Raw genomic sequence first — 19,198 nt, 5'->3', positions numbered from 1 at the left:
GTTTTTTGCACTTCCATTTGGGTCTCTATTGGTTCTAAAACAGTCACTTCTTATGAGGCGATTTAAATAAATAAATAATCCATAAATACAAGCTCTATGTTGTAATCCGGCTACAAGCTGTAAACTATGGAGAGGTCGGCGGGAATGCTGGTAGACGTCCCGGTACGCTGAGAGGTATAATTTAGAAGTGCCTTCGTACCGGCTGACTTAAAGCACTGGTGGGTTGTCCATAAGAGTGGAGTGGATCATACCCATGCTGATCCTTTGCCTCGGCAAACTGAAAAACCCATGGCTGTGGTGAGCATAGGGACACAGACAGGAGATTTTGCCACCAAGGTCAAGGTAGTGTGTGTTGTTGAAGGTGCCTGGGGAAGTTCCCCAGGGAGGACCAGACTTTAGAGTGCCCTGCTCTTCTGAACCGGCTATGGGTCTTTGTCTTTGCACCATGATGGCGGCAATATTAAGCCGCTCCAGTAGGATCCAGGCATTAGGTAGGTGCTTTAATGAATTTCCCCCTATGACTAGTTAACGGCATTACATGCTTGTCGTTGCGCTGTCGGATTTTGGAGCAGACAAGACTGTTATACCAGCTGTCCTGGTTCCTGAAGTTCTATGCCATCTGCATGGATGTCCCTTGTCGGTCCTTCTGCTGGTTGAGAGAACTTAGATTCGAGCATGCAGCATTTGCTATGGCCTAGCATGTATACTGACATCCGAGCTTTGTGTGACCAGTGTCATGCGTGTCAGAGATGGAAGTCTCCAGTTCCCTGCCTTCAGGTCCCAGTGAATATTTTTGTTCTGTCTATATGGCACTGGAAAGAGCGACCCCATAGAGAAAACTCTGCCTGCTTATTTGAATATAACAACATGAAATAGACCCTGAAATAAACAGAGCTAGAATAAGTACTTTCAAAGAAAAGTGTCACTAAATAAAATTCCATTATGACATAAATGAATAAATCTCTAAATAAATCAATCTTGACATGAATGTTAAACTTAATAACTAGGTCTTTAACTTAATACATAAGTCTTTAGTTAAATAAAAATAAATGTATTTTATAACAAATGTATATTTATTTTATCTACACTCTATAGTTATAGTGTATAGTGTGTGTCTTCTTTACCCCTAGCATCCCACACAACTGTCTGATCAGCTCAGATTCGAGCTGTCTATCCATGTCTGCGCAGTGTTTCCATCACACCATGGTCAAGGATACACCTATCAAAAGGACAGCAACAATGGAGGCTCTCAGGTCAGCTGTTGCATACAGGTTAAAACTTTTGTTAAGTAGTTTTGAACGACCAGAACATACGGTTTCCTTGTGATGTGTGTCGGCTTCAACACACTGAAACTTCATCCTGTGGCACATTTCCACACAAACTTGCTCTGAATGTGAAGTTCCAGATAAGAAATTACAAAAACATTTACAGTAATAAAGCAATAGCTATAGACTAGCGATTAATTTTTGTATTTTCCTCAACCCTTTCCCACGTAATCTACAAGTCAGTGAATGCAACTGCTCTACTGTGTTGCTGCGCTGGCTGAACTCTTCTCTTGGGTTTTCATGTCTCCTGTCTGTGACCATAGGAAAATCCTAGCAGGTTGTTTGTATCCAAAGCCATCTGTGAGTGGGAGGGGAGGTGTGTGAGTGCTGTCAGGGCAACGGACTAAGGCAATCACAGCAAGAGCTCCAATTGTGCCTCTTTTTCCGATCGGCACTCCTCTCTTTACTTTCATTTCCTTCTGACTGCCGGTGGCAGTATAAGGTGGTGATAGATTTGTGCATTGATCCAGAATTATTTGTTTAAACAACATTTATACACATCAAATCATCATCAGTAACACAAGCAACTAACAACCAATTAATTAATTGTCTGAATATACACACACCCACAGACATGTGTGTGTATATATATATATATATATATATATATATATATATATATATATATATATATTATAGTTTTGTTTTATTAGTGTGAAACCAATGGTCTTGTCATCTATTAAAATTTTTAATTGTCAGACCATAAAGGCTCTTCATGCGGAAGGTACTGATATTCTAAAAATACTAAACTCCCAATAATAGTTTTTCAAACAACTCAATAATAGTAAAAAAAAATAAAGTTTTAGAAGGCTAGGTCCTTATAATACAGAATTTAATAACATCCTAGGCCACCACCACCTGAATAATTCAAACCACCAACACTGAGTAGAGTGCACTTTGAATGCACACAGTCACCTGAATACTTACAGTATAAATGTTCTCTAGAAATGATTCTGGTTCATTGTTCCATAATAGTTCTCCCTATGGCTCATTGGAGTTCTGAAGCCTTAAAAATGGCTTTGTACCTTTCCAGACTGATAGATGTTAAGGATTTTCTCATCTATTCTTGAATTTCTTATCATATCCAAGCATCATGTGTCGCTGTTTGACTTCTTTCAGCTTACTTCATATTGTCAGATGGGTTCTTAGTAATTACTTTATTCTTTATTTTTTTTCTTTGATATAATTGTTTCAATAATCTGAAATAGGGCTGCACAGTGGGTAGCACATTTGCCTTGCAGCAAGAAGGTCCTGGGTTCAAATCCAACCCTGGGCCTTTCTGCATGGAGTTTACATGTTCTTCCTGTGCATGTGTGGGTTCTCTCTGGGTACTCTGGCTTCCTCCCACAGTCCAAAAACATGACTGTTAGGTTAACTGGCCTCTCTAAATTCTCCTTAGATGTAAGTATGTGTGTGAATGGTTGTTTGTCCTGTTTGTCTCTCTGTGTTGCCCTGCGACAGACTGGTGACCTGTCCAGGGTGTACCCCGCCTCTCGCCCAGTGAACACTGGAGATAGGTACCATCTTCCCTCACGACCCCACTTGGGATAGACGTGTTAGATAATGGATGGATGGATGGATAATCTGAAATATTTAACTGTAAACAAGAAAGGTATCTTGAAAGTTATATCAACAGGTATATTTAAATCTTAATTTAATAGCTTTGGCTGGTTGTATGCGAGCTGGTGTCTTATTTCAAACACACTGTGTTCGTTAATCCACTTTTCACGAGGTTACTTGTGAAAATACATTAAACTCTGCCCAGGTCTCTGAAACTCTCCTAAATGTAAGGTAATTGTTACGGGTTGTGGGACCTTGTTCAACTTTGGGCCGGCCCTTGTCTCTGGGAGAAAAGTATTTTTCTGATCTTTCTTTTAAACATGCAAGTCAAAATGACTTGTCCCCATTTTCACAGCCTACTTAGTGAGTTCTGAAAAGACAAACATAAGATATCCAAACCTAATCTACTGTAGTTTAGCAGTTATTTCAGGTTATTACCATCTGGCACTCGCTGGATGCTGTTTGGATTCAATTCAATTCAATTAAATTTTATTTATATAGCGCCAATTCATGAAACATGTCATCTTGAGGCACTTTAAAAAGTCAAATTCAATCATATTATACAGATTGGGTCAGATTATATTCAGGAAAAATCAAACATAACTTGACTTTGTTTGAGCATCGAGTCTGAAAGACACTGGCTGATTACACTGCAGCTCTGTCTGTGTGCACTTACCAGCCTATCTCAGTCCTTCAAAATGAACTGCTCTCTGGCCCTTTTTGCTTTAATTTTCTTTAGAGCGGCCTGTCAAAGAGTATTCAAAGTTAGTTGCAGTTTTGTACAGAAACCTGGTGGAATGGCACACCCATTACTGAGTGAACAGCACAAGAGGACACAGACATTTATTTATTTCAATTCAATTTTATTTATATAGCGCCAATTCATGAAACATGTCATCTCAAGGCACTTTAAAAAGTCAAATTCAATCATATTATACAGATTGGTCAAAAATTTCCTTAATGGGCACGCTCGTGGCGCAACACGAGCGTGCCCATGTCAGCCTACTTTCATAAAAAGCGAGCCACTAGAGCCGCGAAAAAAAAAATCCCTTTATAAGGGAACTCCTCGTGTTTCACACGGTTTGCTTTTTTGGCGTGGTAAGAGGGTGCTAGCCTAGCTTTAGCTTAGCCTAGCTTTACCTTAGCCTAGCTTTAGCTCCACAATGGCTTCCTCCCTTACTCTCTCCTCCGCTTCTCCGTCTATGTCTACGTCTCCCCCTATCTCCTGCTCTCTGTGTCAGATGTTTAGTTATTCCTCTGCCTCCTTTAGTGATAATGGTACATGTAATAAATGTAGTGTCTTTGGAGGCGAGGGTGTCAGAATTAGAGACCCGGCTCTCCGGGTGATTGTGATCTGTTTTATTACTCAGTAAAAACTTTGAATTGAATTACAATCAATTTAGAAAACTTGTATAAAGCATGCATACAAATCTACACAGGTCTAAAAGAACAGATAGCTGAAAGCTCCCGGCTGCCCTGTGGTAACCTGGCAATAAAACTCACAAAGCTGTGACTGGAGAAAAGATCATGCGTGCTACCTTTCCATGGGCTTTAGCAAACAACATTGTGCAGGACTAACATTTTGTCTAATTTGAAAGAAGAAGCTATTTGATTCCAGCTGGGTGGTCCGAGGAGCAAAGCGTGTGTTTTGGCACATGAAAATGATTAAAAGGGTCCGTTCCAGCTCCAACGATCGGGTTGGGTCAGCAGTCAGGGCTCCATGCCATAGTTCTCTATGCCAACCTTTCTTCTGTGGGGCTGTTAATGAAGCATAAAAATTGTCTTTATTGAACAATGAAATCAGTATATGAGCAACACACATTTCAGAAACTCTATTGAAAAAAGTAAAGGTCATTATATAGTTCTATTTCACATGCACTGGTGCTCAAAACGGCCTGCACAATGGCACAGCTGGTAGCACTGTTTGCTTTGCAGCAATAAGATTGGGGGTCTTTCTGGAGTTTACATGTTCTCCCTGTGCATGCGTGGGTTCTCTCCGTGTACTCTGGTTTCCACCCACAGTCTATAAACATGACTTTTAGGTTAACTGGTCTCTATAAATTGGCCTTAGGTGTGAGTGTGTCTCTGTGTTGACCTGTGATGGATTAGATATCTGTTCAGGGTAGACCCCTCCACTCCCCCAATGGTCGCTGGAGATAGCCCAGACCCCAGTGTTAAATCCTGATCACTTCAATAGTTTACAGCTAATGAAAACACAAGGTTCAGGTTCTTTATTCTATATTACATATAATCAATAAAGCATTTTTAATCACAGAAATGTTATGGCCTACAGAATCACAGGGAATACAGTTCATGGAAGTTGCTCAGCAGACATTCATACACCCCCGCATGAGGAGTGTAAGACAATATAGGTATTGCTGCATCAGGCTGGCTATTTATAGTGTTGTATCCAAGAATATTAAAGTTGAGTGTTGTCCCTGTTTTAATATCAGGTCATTTTCTACCTAAGCAAAAAAACATCCTTCCACTTAAAAGGGAAATAGCGTGTTGTTTTGTATCTATAAAATAAAGGGTACTTTATATTATAATATAAATATATAATATATAATATTTTTCTAATATTACAATAACAATAAGGAGACAAATAAATTCACACATGGTACTACATGTTTGCTACAAAACGTGACAAACTGAGCAAACTCTCTGTGAGGATAAAACTAGCCTGAAATCCTCGGCCCAACCCCTCTATTCTCCCTGCCAAGCATCATGGGATATAATGTCTTTTCTATAAAAAGTCAAAGAACAAAAAGTCTTCTTTTTAACCAGATTTCAATTAATTTTTTAATTAAATTACGTAATTGAAATTCAATTCTTAACTAAATCTCTATGAAATAATAATGATATACCCTAATAACAATTTCTATTAAATGATCAACCCCAAATAAATATGTCATAACCTGTTTAAACCTAAAATAAATTCTCTGCTTTGAATGCAGCTGACTGGCAGATTTCAGTCTGGAGAAAGCGCAAAGTGTTGTGATCCACAATTTTTTTTGAACATCTAGATAACGCTATTGTAACATTTTGTCATGAGAACCAACACTGCCATGTTGACAGCACTGTCAAGCTGTTTTGCTATTGTGAGCCATCTTTTTTTATGTTTTGCCAACAATAAACAAAATATGCAAAGTTTTAATGTGAATCGATGCAGATCCAAACCATAATTTGAATTATTGAAATAGAGTTGATTGTTTCCTATTTGACCTGGAATTTCTTTTTGTCTCTGCTCAGCAACACTATATGGATCAGTCTTTAGGTCCTAATTTACAAAAAACATAAAATGAAAGATAAAAAAATACAAATACTTTGTTAAACACAAAATTTTGCATTTCAAGAAAAATCATTCAAAGAGCCGCTGTTGGCCCCTGGACCATACTTAAACAGCCTTACTCTAAAAAAAAGTTCTGACTGTCTGCCCTTTTTCGTTCTATGATGGCACCAGTTCTCTGTGTTTACCTTATCATCATCACAGCAGCAGCAACAGCAGCAGCGGATGAGGACCAGGATGACGAGAGTGAGAACCACACCTGAGAAGAAGCAGAAAAGATTTTGGTTATTGGTGTTGGTGGGCAGAATCTGCAGGCTGAGACCACAATAAATTCTAATGTGCTTAGCACCTAAAAGCTATAGGAAGAAAATAAGTCCAAAGCTGACAGGTTGACTATCAAAGAGTGAGGAGTCAATTTAGGTATGGATGGATCAAGGTTAGACAAATATTTAGAATTTCTCTTCAGTAAAAAAATGAATATGAAACTTGAATATGGAGTCAAATTTCTGCCAAAACGGAATATGCACAATAAATACTCATTCAAGCATTTTTATTTAATTCACACCTACATAAATTATCCTCCATAAGCATTTTAAACATTTAGGCGTGCAGATTCAGTGCCACAAGAAAGTAATATAACACATGGATGAGTGCATGCTCCTTCTCTGTGTGCTCGTAGCCTCTTTCATGCTCATGTGTGACCACACACTGTTCCTGCTTGCCTGCCAAACAGATCACAGTGAGCGGAGCGGGCAGTGAGCGGGCGGAGCGGGCAGTGAGCGGGCGGAGCGGGCAGTGAGCGGGCGGAGCGGGCAGTGAGCAGAGGTATAATCGCACAGTACAGTTTCCAGAGGCGGGATTTCTTGAAAAGTTACCAATCAAAGGCGGTTTAGTTTCTCCATTGGGTAGCACACTCAAACTGACAAAAGTTCACACGAGCGAGTAAAACAGTAGTTGAACAGACTGTTATCTGGGGTCTGTTTGCTATGATCCTAAAGCAGAAAGTCATTAACACTTTAATTTGTCCTGCGTTCATTCTAAGCTATATAATTATCGCAACATTTACTAATATTGTGCAGCCCTATTCAACGGTTGTCCAAAGCAAAGACAGCGCAGAGCACTGCTGCACCAGAGAATCAGCATAGCTTTCCCCAGAGTGCCTGGAGCCAAAACAAGCACCTTTCCTCAGCTACGGCCAAAAGCAGCCTTCATTGGCTTGATCCAAGGTGTGAGCGTCTCTGTCCAGGTTTGCTAAGTTCCCTGAAATCGCTCATCCAAGCACCACCAAAAACTCAATGCCACTGGATGTCACCCTGTGACCAAATCTCACAGTAGAGACATTATGTTTGGCAGAGAAAACAGGGATAATGTTAGTTTGGATGAAACAGTTTGGGTATTCTTTATCTCTAATGTGTTTCCATCGTGTTCTAAAGGGAAGCTGACACCAACAGGTCACACATCTAGTGACCTAAGCTACCAGCTAGTGATCTGTGTGTTTTGGATTGTTGTGAAGGTTGTGACAAACTTTATTTCAATGAGGGTTCTAAATACTGAAATGTTGTGCCAGAAGGTTCAGCTATGCACAGGGAGTGAAATGAATGTATAATATATATATCAAAAAAATACAGGGAACACTTAAACAGCACAATTTAGCTCCAAGTCAATCCCACTTCTGTGAAATCAAACTGTCCACATTCTGCAGGTGGAGACCACAGACCACTCCTCAGTTCCTCTGCTTTCCGGCTGAGGTTTCGCTTACTTTTGAATGTTAGTGGTCCTTCCACTCTGGTGGTAGCATGAGACAGAGTCTACGACCAACACAAGTGGCTCAGGTAGTGCAGCTCAACCAGGATGGTACATCAATGTAAGCTGTGGCAAGAAGGTTTGCTGTGTCTGTCAGCGTAGAGTCCAAAGCATGGAAGCGCTACCAGGAGACAGGCCAGTACATCAGGAGATGTGGAGGAGGCCGTAGGAGGGCAAAAATCCTGCAGCAGGACCGCTACCTCTGCCTTTGTGCAAGGAGGAACAGGCGGAGCACTGCCAGAGCCCTGCAGAATGACCTCCAGCAGGCCACAAATGTGCATGTGTCTGCTCAAATGATCAGAAACAGGTGGTATCAGGGCCCAACGTCCACAGGTGGAGCTTATGCTTCCAGCCCAACAACATGCAGATTCACCACTGGCACCCTGTGCTCTTCACAGATGAAAGCAGGTTCACACTGAGCACATGTGACAGTCTGGAGACGCCGTGGCGAACATTCTGCTGCCTGCAACATTCTCCAGCATGACCAGGTTGGCAGTGGGTCAGTAATGGTGTGGTGGGGCATTTCTTTGAGGGGCCGCAGAGCCCCCCCCCCCCCCCCCCCCCATGTGCTCACCAGAGGTAGCCTGACTGCTATTAGGTACAGAGATGAGATCCTCAGATCCATTGAGAGACCATATGCTGGTGCAGTTGGCTCTGGGTTCCTCCTACTTCAAGACAACGTTAGACCTCATGAGGCTGGAGTGTGTCAGCAGTTCCTGCAAGACGAAGGCATTGATGCTATGGACCGACCTGTTCCCCAGACCTGAATCCAACTGAGCACATCGGGGACATCATGTCTCGCTCCAATACCACATTGCACCAGAGACTGTCCAGGAGGTGGCAGACGCGTAAGTCCAGGTTTGGGAGGAGATCCCTCAGGAGACCATCAACCACCTCATCAGGAGAATGCCCAGGCATTGTAGGGAGGTCATATAGGCACTTGGAGGCCACACATGCTACTGAGCCTCCTTTTGACTTATTTTTTAAGGACATTACATTGTTATGCCATTGTGCCATGGCTAAATTCAGAGTGAATTTTGAACAACTTGTGACGTGAGGAAGGAATCAAAATGGATTGTGACCAAGGAATTACACCACCCATGAGCCGAGACCACTCCCCACAGACAACAGGTCAGATCACTTCTGGCCAGACCCTCAGTCTTCACTTCTTCTTCCTGGGTCCGCTCTAGAGGACAGGACCCGCGCTGGCAGAGACAGGCCCAGCCATGCATGGAGCCACATGGGCCTCGAATGCTCACAAGCCGGACAGAACAGGTCTCCTGTGAAACTCATTTCCCCGTGCTTCAATGGAGTGACAAAAGGTGGTGGGGGTGGGTGGGGGGGGGGGATTATCGTCCTCGGTGGAGCACCCGATTAAGTTTGGAGATTCACCGACCAGAATCAGAAGCCAAGTTGCGGTCTAACTTCTGTGCAACCAGCCGCTGAAGTAAAGAATGCCGAAACAGCTTTGTTATCTTCCCAAGGGTTTCATACATTGATGGAATATTAATGTTTATGTTATCGGGTCCACTCATTATGACAAAAATAAAGCCGAAGCTCTTGAAGTTAGCGCCGAAAATCCGCTAGCCAAAATGATATTTAGCCTCTGGTAACTTCTGGTTCTGGATATTCAAAAATGGCTTGTTTCAAACATAAAGCTTGCTTGTTTCGCTCCTCCTTCATTCGATAGTGCTATGAGCATTATTACCGCATTAATATGGAATATTAATGTCAATTTAAAGCCGTTTTGTTTAACTTTAGGATTAGCCAATTTTAGCGACCAATCGCTACAACGACCCCAGCTCCCGGAGGAATAATCGCATTAATAAAATCGAGCGTTCCTAAAGTAAATGATTTTACTTAGCAAATCATTCTTTAAAATGTTATTTCCTCAAATAATGTTTTGTGTAACTCATTGTGAATGGGTTGAAACACATACCAAATGTTGTTCTGAATTAGTAAGGCTAATTTGAGCTCATTCCATGTTCCTTACGGTGAACTTTGGTTCTTTAACTCAAACAAAATGTTATTTCATCAAATAATGTTTTGTTTAACTCAGGATTTGCATTGTGAATGGGTTTACACCCATGCCAAATGTCTTAAATTAGTTAAGCTACTATAACTAATTTAAGCTAACTCCATTCTATGTTCTTTAAATCAGATCTGCAGTGAACCAGGATTCACTGAATTATTCTGATGATCACCACTTTTATGTTGTCTTTTGTATTTTTGCATGTACATAGTTCCTTAGCTTAGCTTCTTTTTATCTTAATTTTGCTAAGTAGTTTTAGTTGTCACTCCTTTATTCTATGTGTGTGGTCAGAGTTTGCTGTTCAAAGATCGCCAGTGCTCGAATCATCCCTTTCAATATTGTCCTGATATCAGCTGATATCCACTGGACAATACCTAAACAATAAATAACTTTTAAACAGTGTATAATTGCACAACAACATTAAAATTGGATCCACCTGTAGTGTTTTTTCACTTTAATTTTGAGTGTGGCTCCAAATCCAGACCTCCATGGGTTAATACATTTGATTTCCTTTTATCTTTGTTGTGTGATTTTTATTGTCAGTACATTCAACTATGTAACGAATAGAGTTACAAGAATTTTTCATTCATTCAGATCAACGATGTGTTATTTTAGTGTTCCTTTTTTTCTTGAGCAGTGTATAGAAAATTTTAACAGAGCTTTCCCTTTGGTACCAATAGATACACAGTAAAGACCTTGTTTCATGATCATAATGGTTACCTTCACACACCTCTAACCTGGGTGCAACCTTCTAATCATACAAATCAGGTTTCAGTCCAAAATAAAATACAGTTTTAATGGAAAAATATGTTTAACACTGCATGGACTTCATCAGCTGTTTGCAACACGAAATTAATCAGTAGGCACGGCTCCAACCTGCACACACCAAATCTACTTCCTGCATGTGAGGACATTTGGAGCCCGTAAAAGCCCTTAAAAGGTCCAAGTGGAATTTCCAAAAGTCCAGGGGAATGTGTGTATGTGTGTAAGGGAACAGCAAGTGCAAAGTGGTGTAGATGGAACCTTTGTTGCAGCTGGCCTACCACACTGTGCTGTGCAGCAAGGGAAAAAGTCAATTGGTTCGTCTGAGGGATTGGCTCGCTATCAATAACTGATCCATAAGGGGAACAAGAGGACAGCGCAGGAGCATAAAATGGTGTTTTCTCTAAGCCCTGACTCTTTACAGCTTTTTTCTGTGAACCTGTGTCTCTTTTTTCCTGCTAGTGAGTTCAGAACTTATGCTGCAGCAGAAAGGAAGAGGGAGGCCTACACTCGCTCAGATGGAGATGGTGGGTGGGACAATGCATTGTTTTACAGCGGCTCATTGGCTAAGAGCGGTGAAGCAGTCTTACAAAAGAGTTAACCCGTTGTTATGTACCATAAACCACATATAACAGACAGGTTTTTCACATTTTGGAGAATTTATTGCAGATATTAAAACCATGTTTAATTGTGGGATGCTCACCACTCCACTTAGACGGTATGCACATCCCTGTTAGGGGCGACATGGCACAGAGGTAAGGGAGTTCGTCTTGCAGTTGGCAGGTTGCCAGTTCGATCCCCTGCACTGACTGTCTCTGTTGTTGTGTCCTTGGGCAAGACTCTTCACCCGCATTGCCTGCTGGCGGTGGTCAGAGGGCCTGGTGGCGTCAGTGTATGGCAGCCTCACCTCTGTCAGTCTGCCCCAGGCAGCTGTAGCTACTAACATAGCTCACCACCATCAGGGTGTGAATGTGTGTGTGAATGACTAAAACTGTAGTGTGAAACGCTTTGGAGGTCGTCAAGACTAGTTAAAGCGCTATACAAGTATTTACCATGGGTACCTTTTACATTTGAACCAATACGGTATGGATGCCTGGGAGTCGATGCTGTACTTAACGGGATCTTTTTTCGGTACTTTTGTGTGTTTATGTAGTGATAAATGTTAGTTTAACAAAATCTCAATTTTTTTCAATTTAACATATGTAAACTTGTTTGGACATAGAATGGAACATTATTAAATAATTTATGAATTTTAATACAATCCCTGAATCCACAGCAGATAAAATATATTTTTACCAAAACAACAATTGCACAGAGTGAACGAGGTGAATAAGGGACTGAAGATCTGTGTGAATAAAATTCAGAGACTTGTTTTAGTGCAGCAGTTTCAGAGAAGAAAATGAAACTATATTAAAATATTATGTTTTATCCAGCTTTGTAAATCATTGGGATACATTTGCATTGAGGGAATAAGAGGCTCTCCTCTCTACCTTTGCTCTGACTGCAGCCGTGTTTCAAGACAAGGCCTCAGCAGCTGTCTGTCTGTGAGACAGGGCTCAGAGAAGTTAGGACTGGGATCACAGCAGCACTCGCCGCTCTCTTAAAACAATAAACTCCAGAACGGTTGATGCTTTCGCGAGAAATGAACAGAACAGAAGAAAGTCACTAGATTAAAAAAAAAAAAAAAAAAAAGTGTTGCTGGATAGGTCTGAAAAGTTATTAAATATAGTGAAAATTTAGCTAAATTTGCAGCAGTGACCAGGTTCTTCCTCAGATTAGTATTCCTGCCGCTTGCCTTGTACTTCACATCACAAATATTGCAGCGGGTGTTATCTGCAGCGCATTTTGAAAAGTGGAGACATACTTACGACCGTTTTCTATCTATGCCTGCTCGTTTGATTGTATGCAAATCCGCACCCGGAAGTACCAAAGGGATTTGGTCGGTGCCTATAAAAGTACCAAATTCGGTACCCATTCCTAGTCCCTGTTCATACCAGTGGCTAAATTGTTGCATAGAACTTGTAATAGCTTCGTTTAGGCTATTAATACTGCATTAACAACATACAGTAGGGGATTACCAAATTTAGAGCACTGCAACCCTTCTGGTCGCCGATGTGATCTTTGAGATCGACGAAGGACATTCATTTTCTCTGTTTGTCTGGCTCTGTCAGTAGGATAGTCACAATCAGTAGGATTGTCTCGTTCGGTTTCAATACAGGTTGAAAACTGTATTTGCACACTTTTAGTACTAGGCACAGCTAGAGTTGGCTGCTTTTCAGATGGTTTAGCAAAGTTGAAATAGGACACTGGTAACCAGGTATATATTGGCAAATACTTTGACCCTGAGTAATAGTCACCCTCATGAACAACAGTCTTGCCTTTCATTTATTCTGTGGTTTTTGGGAGCTCTTTTGAGTTCGATCTATGGTAGGTATGAAATTACAAGCGAGGAGCAAGTCTCGGTGTAATGTTTGAACTGGTATATTCCTTCCAATGCAACTTGTCATTGTCACTCAGAGTACCAAGCATTTTCTTTCATGAGCACCAGATCTCTAAAAACCGGACATTCTGATATTTTACTTCATCTGTTGTTCACAAGCACTGTTAATCCACCTTCTTTGCTTTTGTTGCTCTTTTTAAAGTCTGTTGAGTTGTATAATAACCAAGCTCGTCAGAGATGTTCTTGTGACCACGTCATAGTAAAACACATAATACCACATCCTCTAAAATACATAATACTGCATTACTGATAGTCTAGCTGAGTCCTTCTTAGGGCTAGGAGTTCCTCGAATGTGTTTGCCAAAGATCTCACATTTTCCATTATAATTGATGGAAGAGATGGTTGAGCTTCCTCGTTTTCTCTTTACTCATGCCCTGCATCCACCACACCTCCCTTTCAGCTTATCTGGGTTTTGAGGCTGTAGTTGAGATTTTATTTGAGCTTTTGAGATGTTAATCAGCTGCTCCCAATTGTTAAAAGGAGATGTTGTGGCTATGGATACACATCCTGACAACTGCCAAAAAGTAAAATATTATCATCAAAAATCCTTCCAGTATCACCTCATCATAAACCAGAGGGCATAATCATCCAAAGATATAATGTCTCAGCTAAAAAAGAAGCAATTTAAGCTTTTAATAAATCAGAATTAAAGTAACAGAGCTACTTCAATATGCTGCCCCCTTGAGCAACGCACTTCTTACCAATGAAAATGAAGAAGACAGCAAAAGAAGCAATGTCCCAGTCAGACTGGAACAACTGCTTGGACTGCAGTCTGGAGACCACGTCATTGACCTGGTCGTTGAAATCTTGCTGGAGGTCTCGCTGCTCCATCTTCCAATCTGCTGTCAGAAAAAACCCAGATGTTACGCACTTTAGAGCAAAATCTGCTTATTGTAGTTGGATCAACTATTTAGAACTAGGCATGGACTTGCTTGAGATTCTGACTAATAACCTTGAGCAAAAACTACCAGGGTAAGATGTACCAAATACAAACAAAAATTTTTACATGTTCTAATTGTTTCTATTTAAAAAGAGAAAAATAAAGTATTGCATTTAATCATAATTGTAAAATACAATTTAATTATTTGAAATATATATATTTTTTTACATTTTATAACATTTTATGAGAGATAAGATGTGATAAAGACTTTTTATTTCGTAATTTATTGTATTGTCTACACCTTTTTCCTACAATTTGGACAGTGGCATCGCCCCAGCCATGGCGCCAAACTCTCGACTGCAGCATTGTGGCATTGCGCTTGAGTGAATTGGGTCTGTCTGGCATGAGTTTGTCGGTCACCCTTGCAGAATCTTTTTCTTCTTCAGTCCCCCTTATGTGTGGAGTTCCCCAGGGATCTACTCTGGGGCCAACTGCATTTCTAAGGGGCAGTGACAGACTTCAAAGTTTGACTTCCCACCATATTATTAGAGCTCCTAAAGAGAAAGTTACAGAAAGATATAATATCCTGTGATTTAGCTACATCTGCTCCCCAATAAGTCTATGGGAAAATGCTGGTATCACCCTGAGAACAGGAAGTCTAGTGTTTTACTTTGGAAGATCAGTATTTGAACCCCTTGACCTAATCAACATTAATCAACATCACTGTGTCCAGTCAAACTAGATAAGCTGTTGTACCTTGGTTTCCAGTACTGAGACTTTTGACCAGAGTGTGAGACTTTGGTGGCATGGCAAAGTCCAGTGTGGTTCGTACTGAACCTGGCATGGCAGTCCTGGGCCAGCAGGCCTAGGGGGAGCCGGTGCTGAGGAAGATGACGTTGGAAGTGTTTTTGCCAATCCAATCAGACTGGGGTCTATCTGTGTGGAAATCCAGCAGCCAGTTACACAGGGGGTGTTGGTTCCAAGGGGCCAGTGTGCTGGGGGATGACTGTTTAGAATGCTGAGCTGATGTCAGGAAACAGCATATGCATGTGGGTGTTGTTCTTCTTCAGGACTTCCGGGCTCAGATGGAGCGCACAGGAGATGGCGTCCTCTGTGAAGCAGTTGAAGTGGAAAGCAAACTAGACCAGATCAAAGGGTGTGGGGGGAGTTCGGAGACAAGGTAGTGCTTCACCAGCCTCTCGAAGCCCTTCATGATCAGAGTATGACAGGACGTTAATCATTCAGTGATGAAACTTTGGGGGTTTTTGGGTACTTGTGTGATGGTTCCAGTCTTGAAACAGGATGGGACAACAGTATGGGTCAGTGACGTATTAAATGTCCATAGGGACTTGTCAGCACAGTTTTTGAGCATCCGTATGTTGTCAGTATGAGTGCCTGTTCATCTGGGTGAGGTGTGGATTTCCTCACAGTAGTCTTTATATGCACATCTATGTCTAAATACAATAGTCTGTACTGTATGCAAGCTAAAAACCTTGAAAAAGAATGGTCTTGCACAGCTTTTTTCTAGTGTTGCCACTCTGCAGCTTTAGTGTGTCCAGTTTTGCAACATGGTGCAGCCTTGGTTTATAGAAGGCAGATACAAGTAGTGAAATCATCCTCAATACATTTCCATGCAGCACAGGAATGAGGCATCTTCTCTGATCCACGTTCAGAACAGAACTTAACTTTTTTCTGCCACATACAATATGGCGGTGACGTTGACGTGCGAACCTGCGGCCAATGACGCGTCTACGTATATGATGTCTATGCTGTTTACTGGGACCTAGTTAATAAGTAACGTGTGTGGGCATCTTCTCGGTATCCAACTTTTATGAGTCTGACCACTTAATGACCTCTTGACTCATGCGCTATAGTCACTTCCTTTAAAAAACCATTAAGACAAAGAAGACAAGATTTAAACCAAGACCTAGGATGACCTGAATTTTTACAAGAACCCACCGATTCCCAGCGTAGTAAGTTATATTATTTTTATTATCAATAGTTGCACATTTGCTATGTCAAAAACATTTTACACTGAAATCAAATATTAGTAACTTTAAAGGGGGAAGTCCGGTCAACAAGGAAAAATCAGGGCATCGTTAGCTATACCTAAAACTACTACGTTCGTGGTCATTTAATGAATTTAGCATTAATCAATAAGAAAAAAAAACACATCAATTGTCATCTGGATCACTGTGTATGGGGGCGGTCATTACTGCCCAAATATGGGCAGTAATGGCCGCCTGACATCGCATCCAGTGACGTGGTTAAGTGGAGAGCTAACGGCATTTAGCCACGCATTAGCAGCTGTAGGACACAGCTACGACACAGCCCATAAAGACTTGACGGATGAACTTGATTTGAAAAAAGTAGCCATAGACTTTGCCAGCAAGAATGACCGTCGCCTCAGGTTTTTTGGCAAATTTGACTAACCAGGTCGTCATGTTAACAATGTTGATATTGCTGTTTGCTGTAGTTCAGTATTAACCATTTTGCCGACCATTTATCTGTACTCCAGTTTTTATGTCACAAAACATTAAAGGTTTCTTCAATGCTGCTGATAATTTTGCCTTTCTGCTCATTTTTACATTTTATGCACAACCTTAAGTTTAATGACCTGTGGTTGCCTATGCCTCTTGGGGTAGTTCTTTGTTTGGTAAATACCTCCTAAATGTTGAGAAGATAATGATGTGCCTCGAAAAAATAATTTTTAAGCCTACAGTGCTGATATAGATGTAGATGTACTGATTGCTTCTTTAATCAGCATGCTCATTAAACATGTTAAATAGGGGTGCATTTCACTTTTCCTTGCCTATGGACCTAAAAGATTTTTTGGTTCGCTCCGCTCGCCATTTGGCTATAATACCTTATCTATCTTATTTCCCCCCCCCCCCCCCCACACACACACACACACACACACACATTTTAAAACCTTCCTACGCCCCTGAACAGTGGACCAGATTTTTATCGCTGGGGAATTGCTGAGAAGGACAAATGAATGTCTGTCTGCTCCACCTGTTTGTAATGAAATGTTGGTGGTTCTGATTCATCTACTATTGTAACACAATAGCATTGATTTGGAAACAATAGGTCACATGACCTGGAAGCTATTAAAGAAAATTTTTATTTTTTTTATGGACAATTTCTAGAAATGCCATACAAATACTAATTTATAAAATTAGTATTATCTATAAAACATGTAAAAAGATCACTTTGTCTCATTAATCTAGAACAGAATTCAGCATTGATTTGGAGTCACAGGAAGGGAAAATTATTGTTGTTTTTTGGGTCTACGTTTTTCAACCGACAGGAAATTTGTGGACGGTCCCTATAATCGTACCCTGCGGGTCCATGGAGTCTCGCTGAGCGTCGAGTTCACGGTATGAAAAGCCGCCTCTGCCTGGACAGAACCACGGAGAAAACTTCTGTCGGTAACCCTCACCGCGGTCCAGAACCACCACGGTCCAGAACCACCGCGGTCCAGAACCACCACGGTCCAGAACCGACCTTTATCATTAATCTGCATGCTGCCCGCGAAGAAGAACGGGTCTATCTCTAGTAAATACAAAGTGTACCTTACAAACTACACCATTATTAAAGTAATTAAAGTCAGAGTCAAACCTACCTGTAGATCGAGTCGCTTTTATATTTTCGTGTTTTCTTCCGGGTACAAAGAGCTTCTCTTTTTTTACAGCAACCTTTATAGGACAGTAACCTGAACAGCAGGAACACACCTGACACCTGCGCTCAGGTTTCCAGGCGGGGCTACATGATGCCAACAACTGCAGAGACAGATAGCCAGGTTTAACAGCTGTTTGGTTAGTCACAAATAGATTGGGTATATTGTTCCTCGTCCTTTCAAGGAAATATGTCAAATATGACGTTTTATTGATACATTTTTCATTGGTGATTGAAAAATATAGCTAAAAGAATAAGTAGTTTTTTTTAAATGTTGTTTTGTTTGGTATACTGAAAAAAAACAAAATAATGAGCCAGTCCTTTTTCTTTAACCCTCCTCTTATCTTCAAATATTGCTAACACATTTGGGTCAGTCTGAGGCCAGGCCTATCTGCCTCAAGAAAATGATTCACTGAAGTTTTTTTGAGTGAGGCACTTTTTCTTTTTCTTTTTGAATACATAAATAATATCCCCTTGATAATGAAAGCTTGACCTATCCTCTAGCGCCATCGTCAGGCTAAGCTTTTAAATTTGAATTAAATTATCTTGAAATGTTTTCATCTAAACCTTCTCAGATGCTGACAACATTAATGACCACAAAACCCTTTTCGGTTTGGTGGTGATTTGACATTTCCTGCATCCAACCCTTCTGCACTGATTTTTCTGGTGCTCCACCAGGAGATTTGCTTATGTAAACCTGTATATTCCAGGCAAAACTGAACTGTGTAACACCAGTTGCCCATAATCCGATGCCATAAATGAGAGTTTGTTTGGTATATATTAAGGGTTGTCCCACACAACCCCTAATTCCGCAAGTTTGTCACGTTCACGTTGTCCCGGTCCTGTTTGTTACATTTATGCCTATGGTACAGGAAAGTTGTTATGAGAAGAATATGGTTTCCTCTCCCCCATCATGCCATGCACTGACTCAAAGGTATATGCTGGTGTGAGGATATAAGGTCACACATGGGTCCTAAACAGACAGACAAGTTTCACACAAATAAAACAGCTTTGGGGTCAAATTGATCCCAGAGAAATACCAAAGTGTGCAATAAGTTTACAGCACACAGAAAAAAATTCCTCATGATAATTTTATGCTTAAATAATTGTACCCCTTCAAATTAGGAAAAGTCAAGAAATATGGAGCAAAAAAGTCAACAATAACTTTTTGAACAATAAACATTGAATGGGGTCAAACGGACCCCAAGGATAGTAGGAGGGTTAAACAGATAAATGGTAATACTCTGGGAGCCAGAGTTCACTCCTGTGCAGCTGTAACTGACAAGGCGCTCTGACTGAAAGCACTTTTCACAGAGGAACAATACAGTGTTCTCCGGGGGCCCATCTGGTTGGTCAATATGTGTTTTTA

At 40.9% G+C, this 19,198-nt stretch overlaps 1 protein-coding gene across 2 annotated transcripts; it reads right to left on the bottom strand.

The window, feature by feature from the left end:
• Window positions 1-4,017: 4,017 nt before the first annotated feature.
• On the bottom strand, window positions 4,018-17,927 carry smim22 (small integral membrane protein 22). 2 transcript variants are annotated; one of them, XM_021325035.2, is made up of 4 exons: window positions 17,777-17,927; window positions 13,973-14,113; window positions 6,363-6,433; window positions 4,018-4,643 (listed from the first exon to the last, which is right to left on the bottom strand). In XM_021325035.2, the coding sequence occupies exons 2-4, from the start codon at window positions 14,100-14,102 to the stop codon at window positions 4,596-4,598; spliced, it is 249 nt and encodes an 82-aa protein (XP_021180710.2). In that variant the 5' UTR covers window positions 14,103-14,113; window positions 17,777-17,927; the 3' UTR covers window positions 4,018-4,595. The 2 variants fall into 2 exon arrangements, with proteins under 2 accessions (XP_021180710.2, XP_012734998.2); XM_012879544.3 differs by having other exon boundaries at window positions 13,973-14,110.
• Window positions 17,928-19,198: the final 1,271 nt, after the last annotated feature.

This window comes from Fundulus heteroclitus, chromosome 16 (genome assembly GCF_011125445.2).
Source record: "Fundulus heteroclitus isolate FHET01 chromosome 16, MU-UCD_Fhet_4.1, whole genome shotgun sequence".
Lineage (NCBI taxonomy): Eukaryota > Metazoa > Chordata > Actinopteri > Cyprinodontiformes > Fundulidae > Fundulus > Fundulus heteroclitus.
The sequence above is the reverse complement of the archived record's forward strand: the minus strand, read 5'-3'. Positions and strand labels throughout refer to the sequence as shown.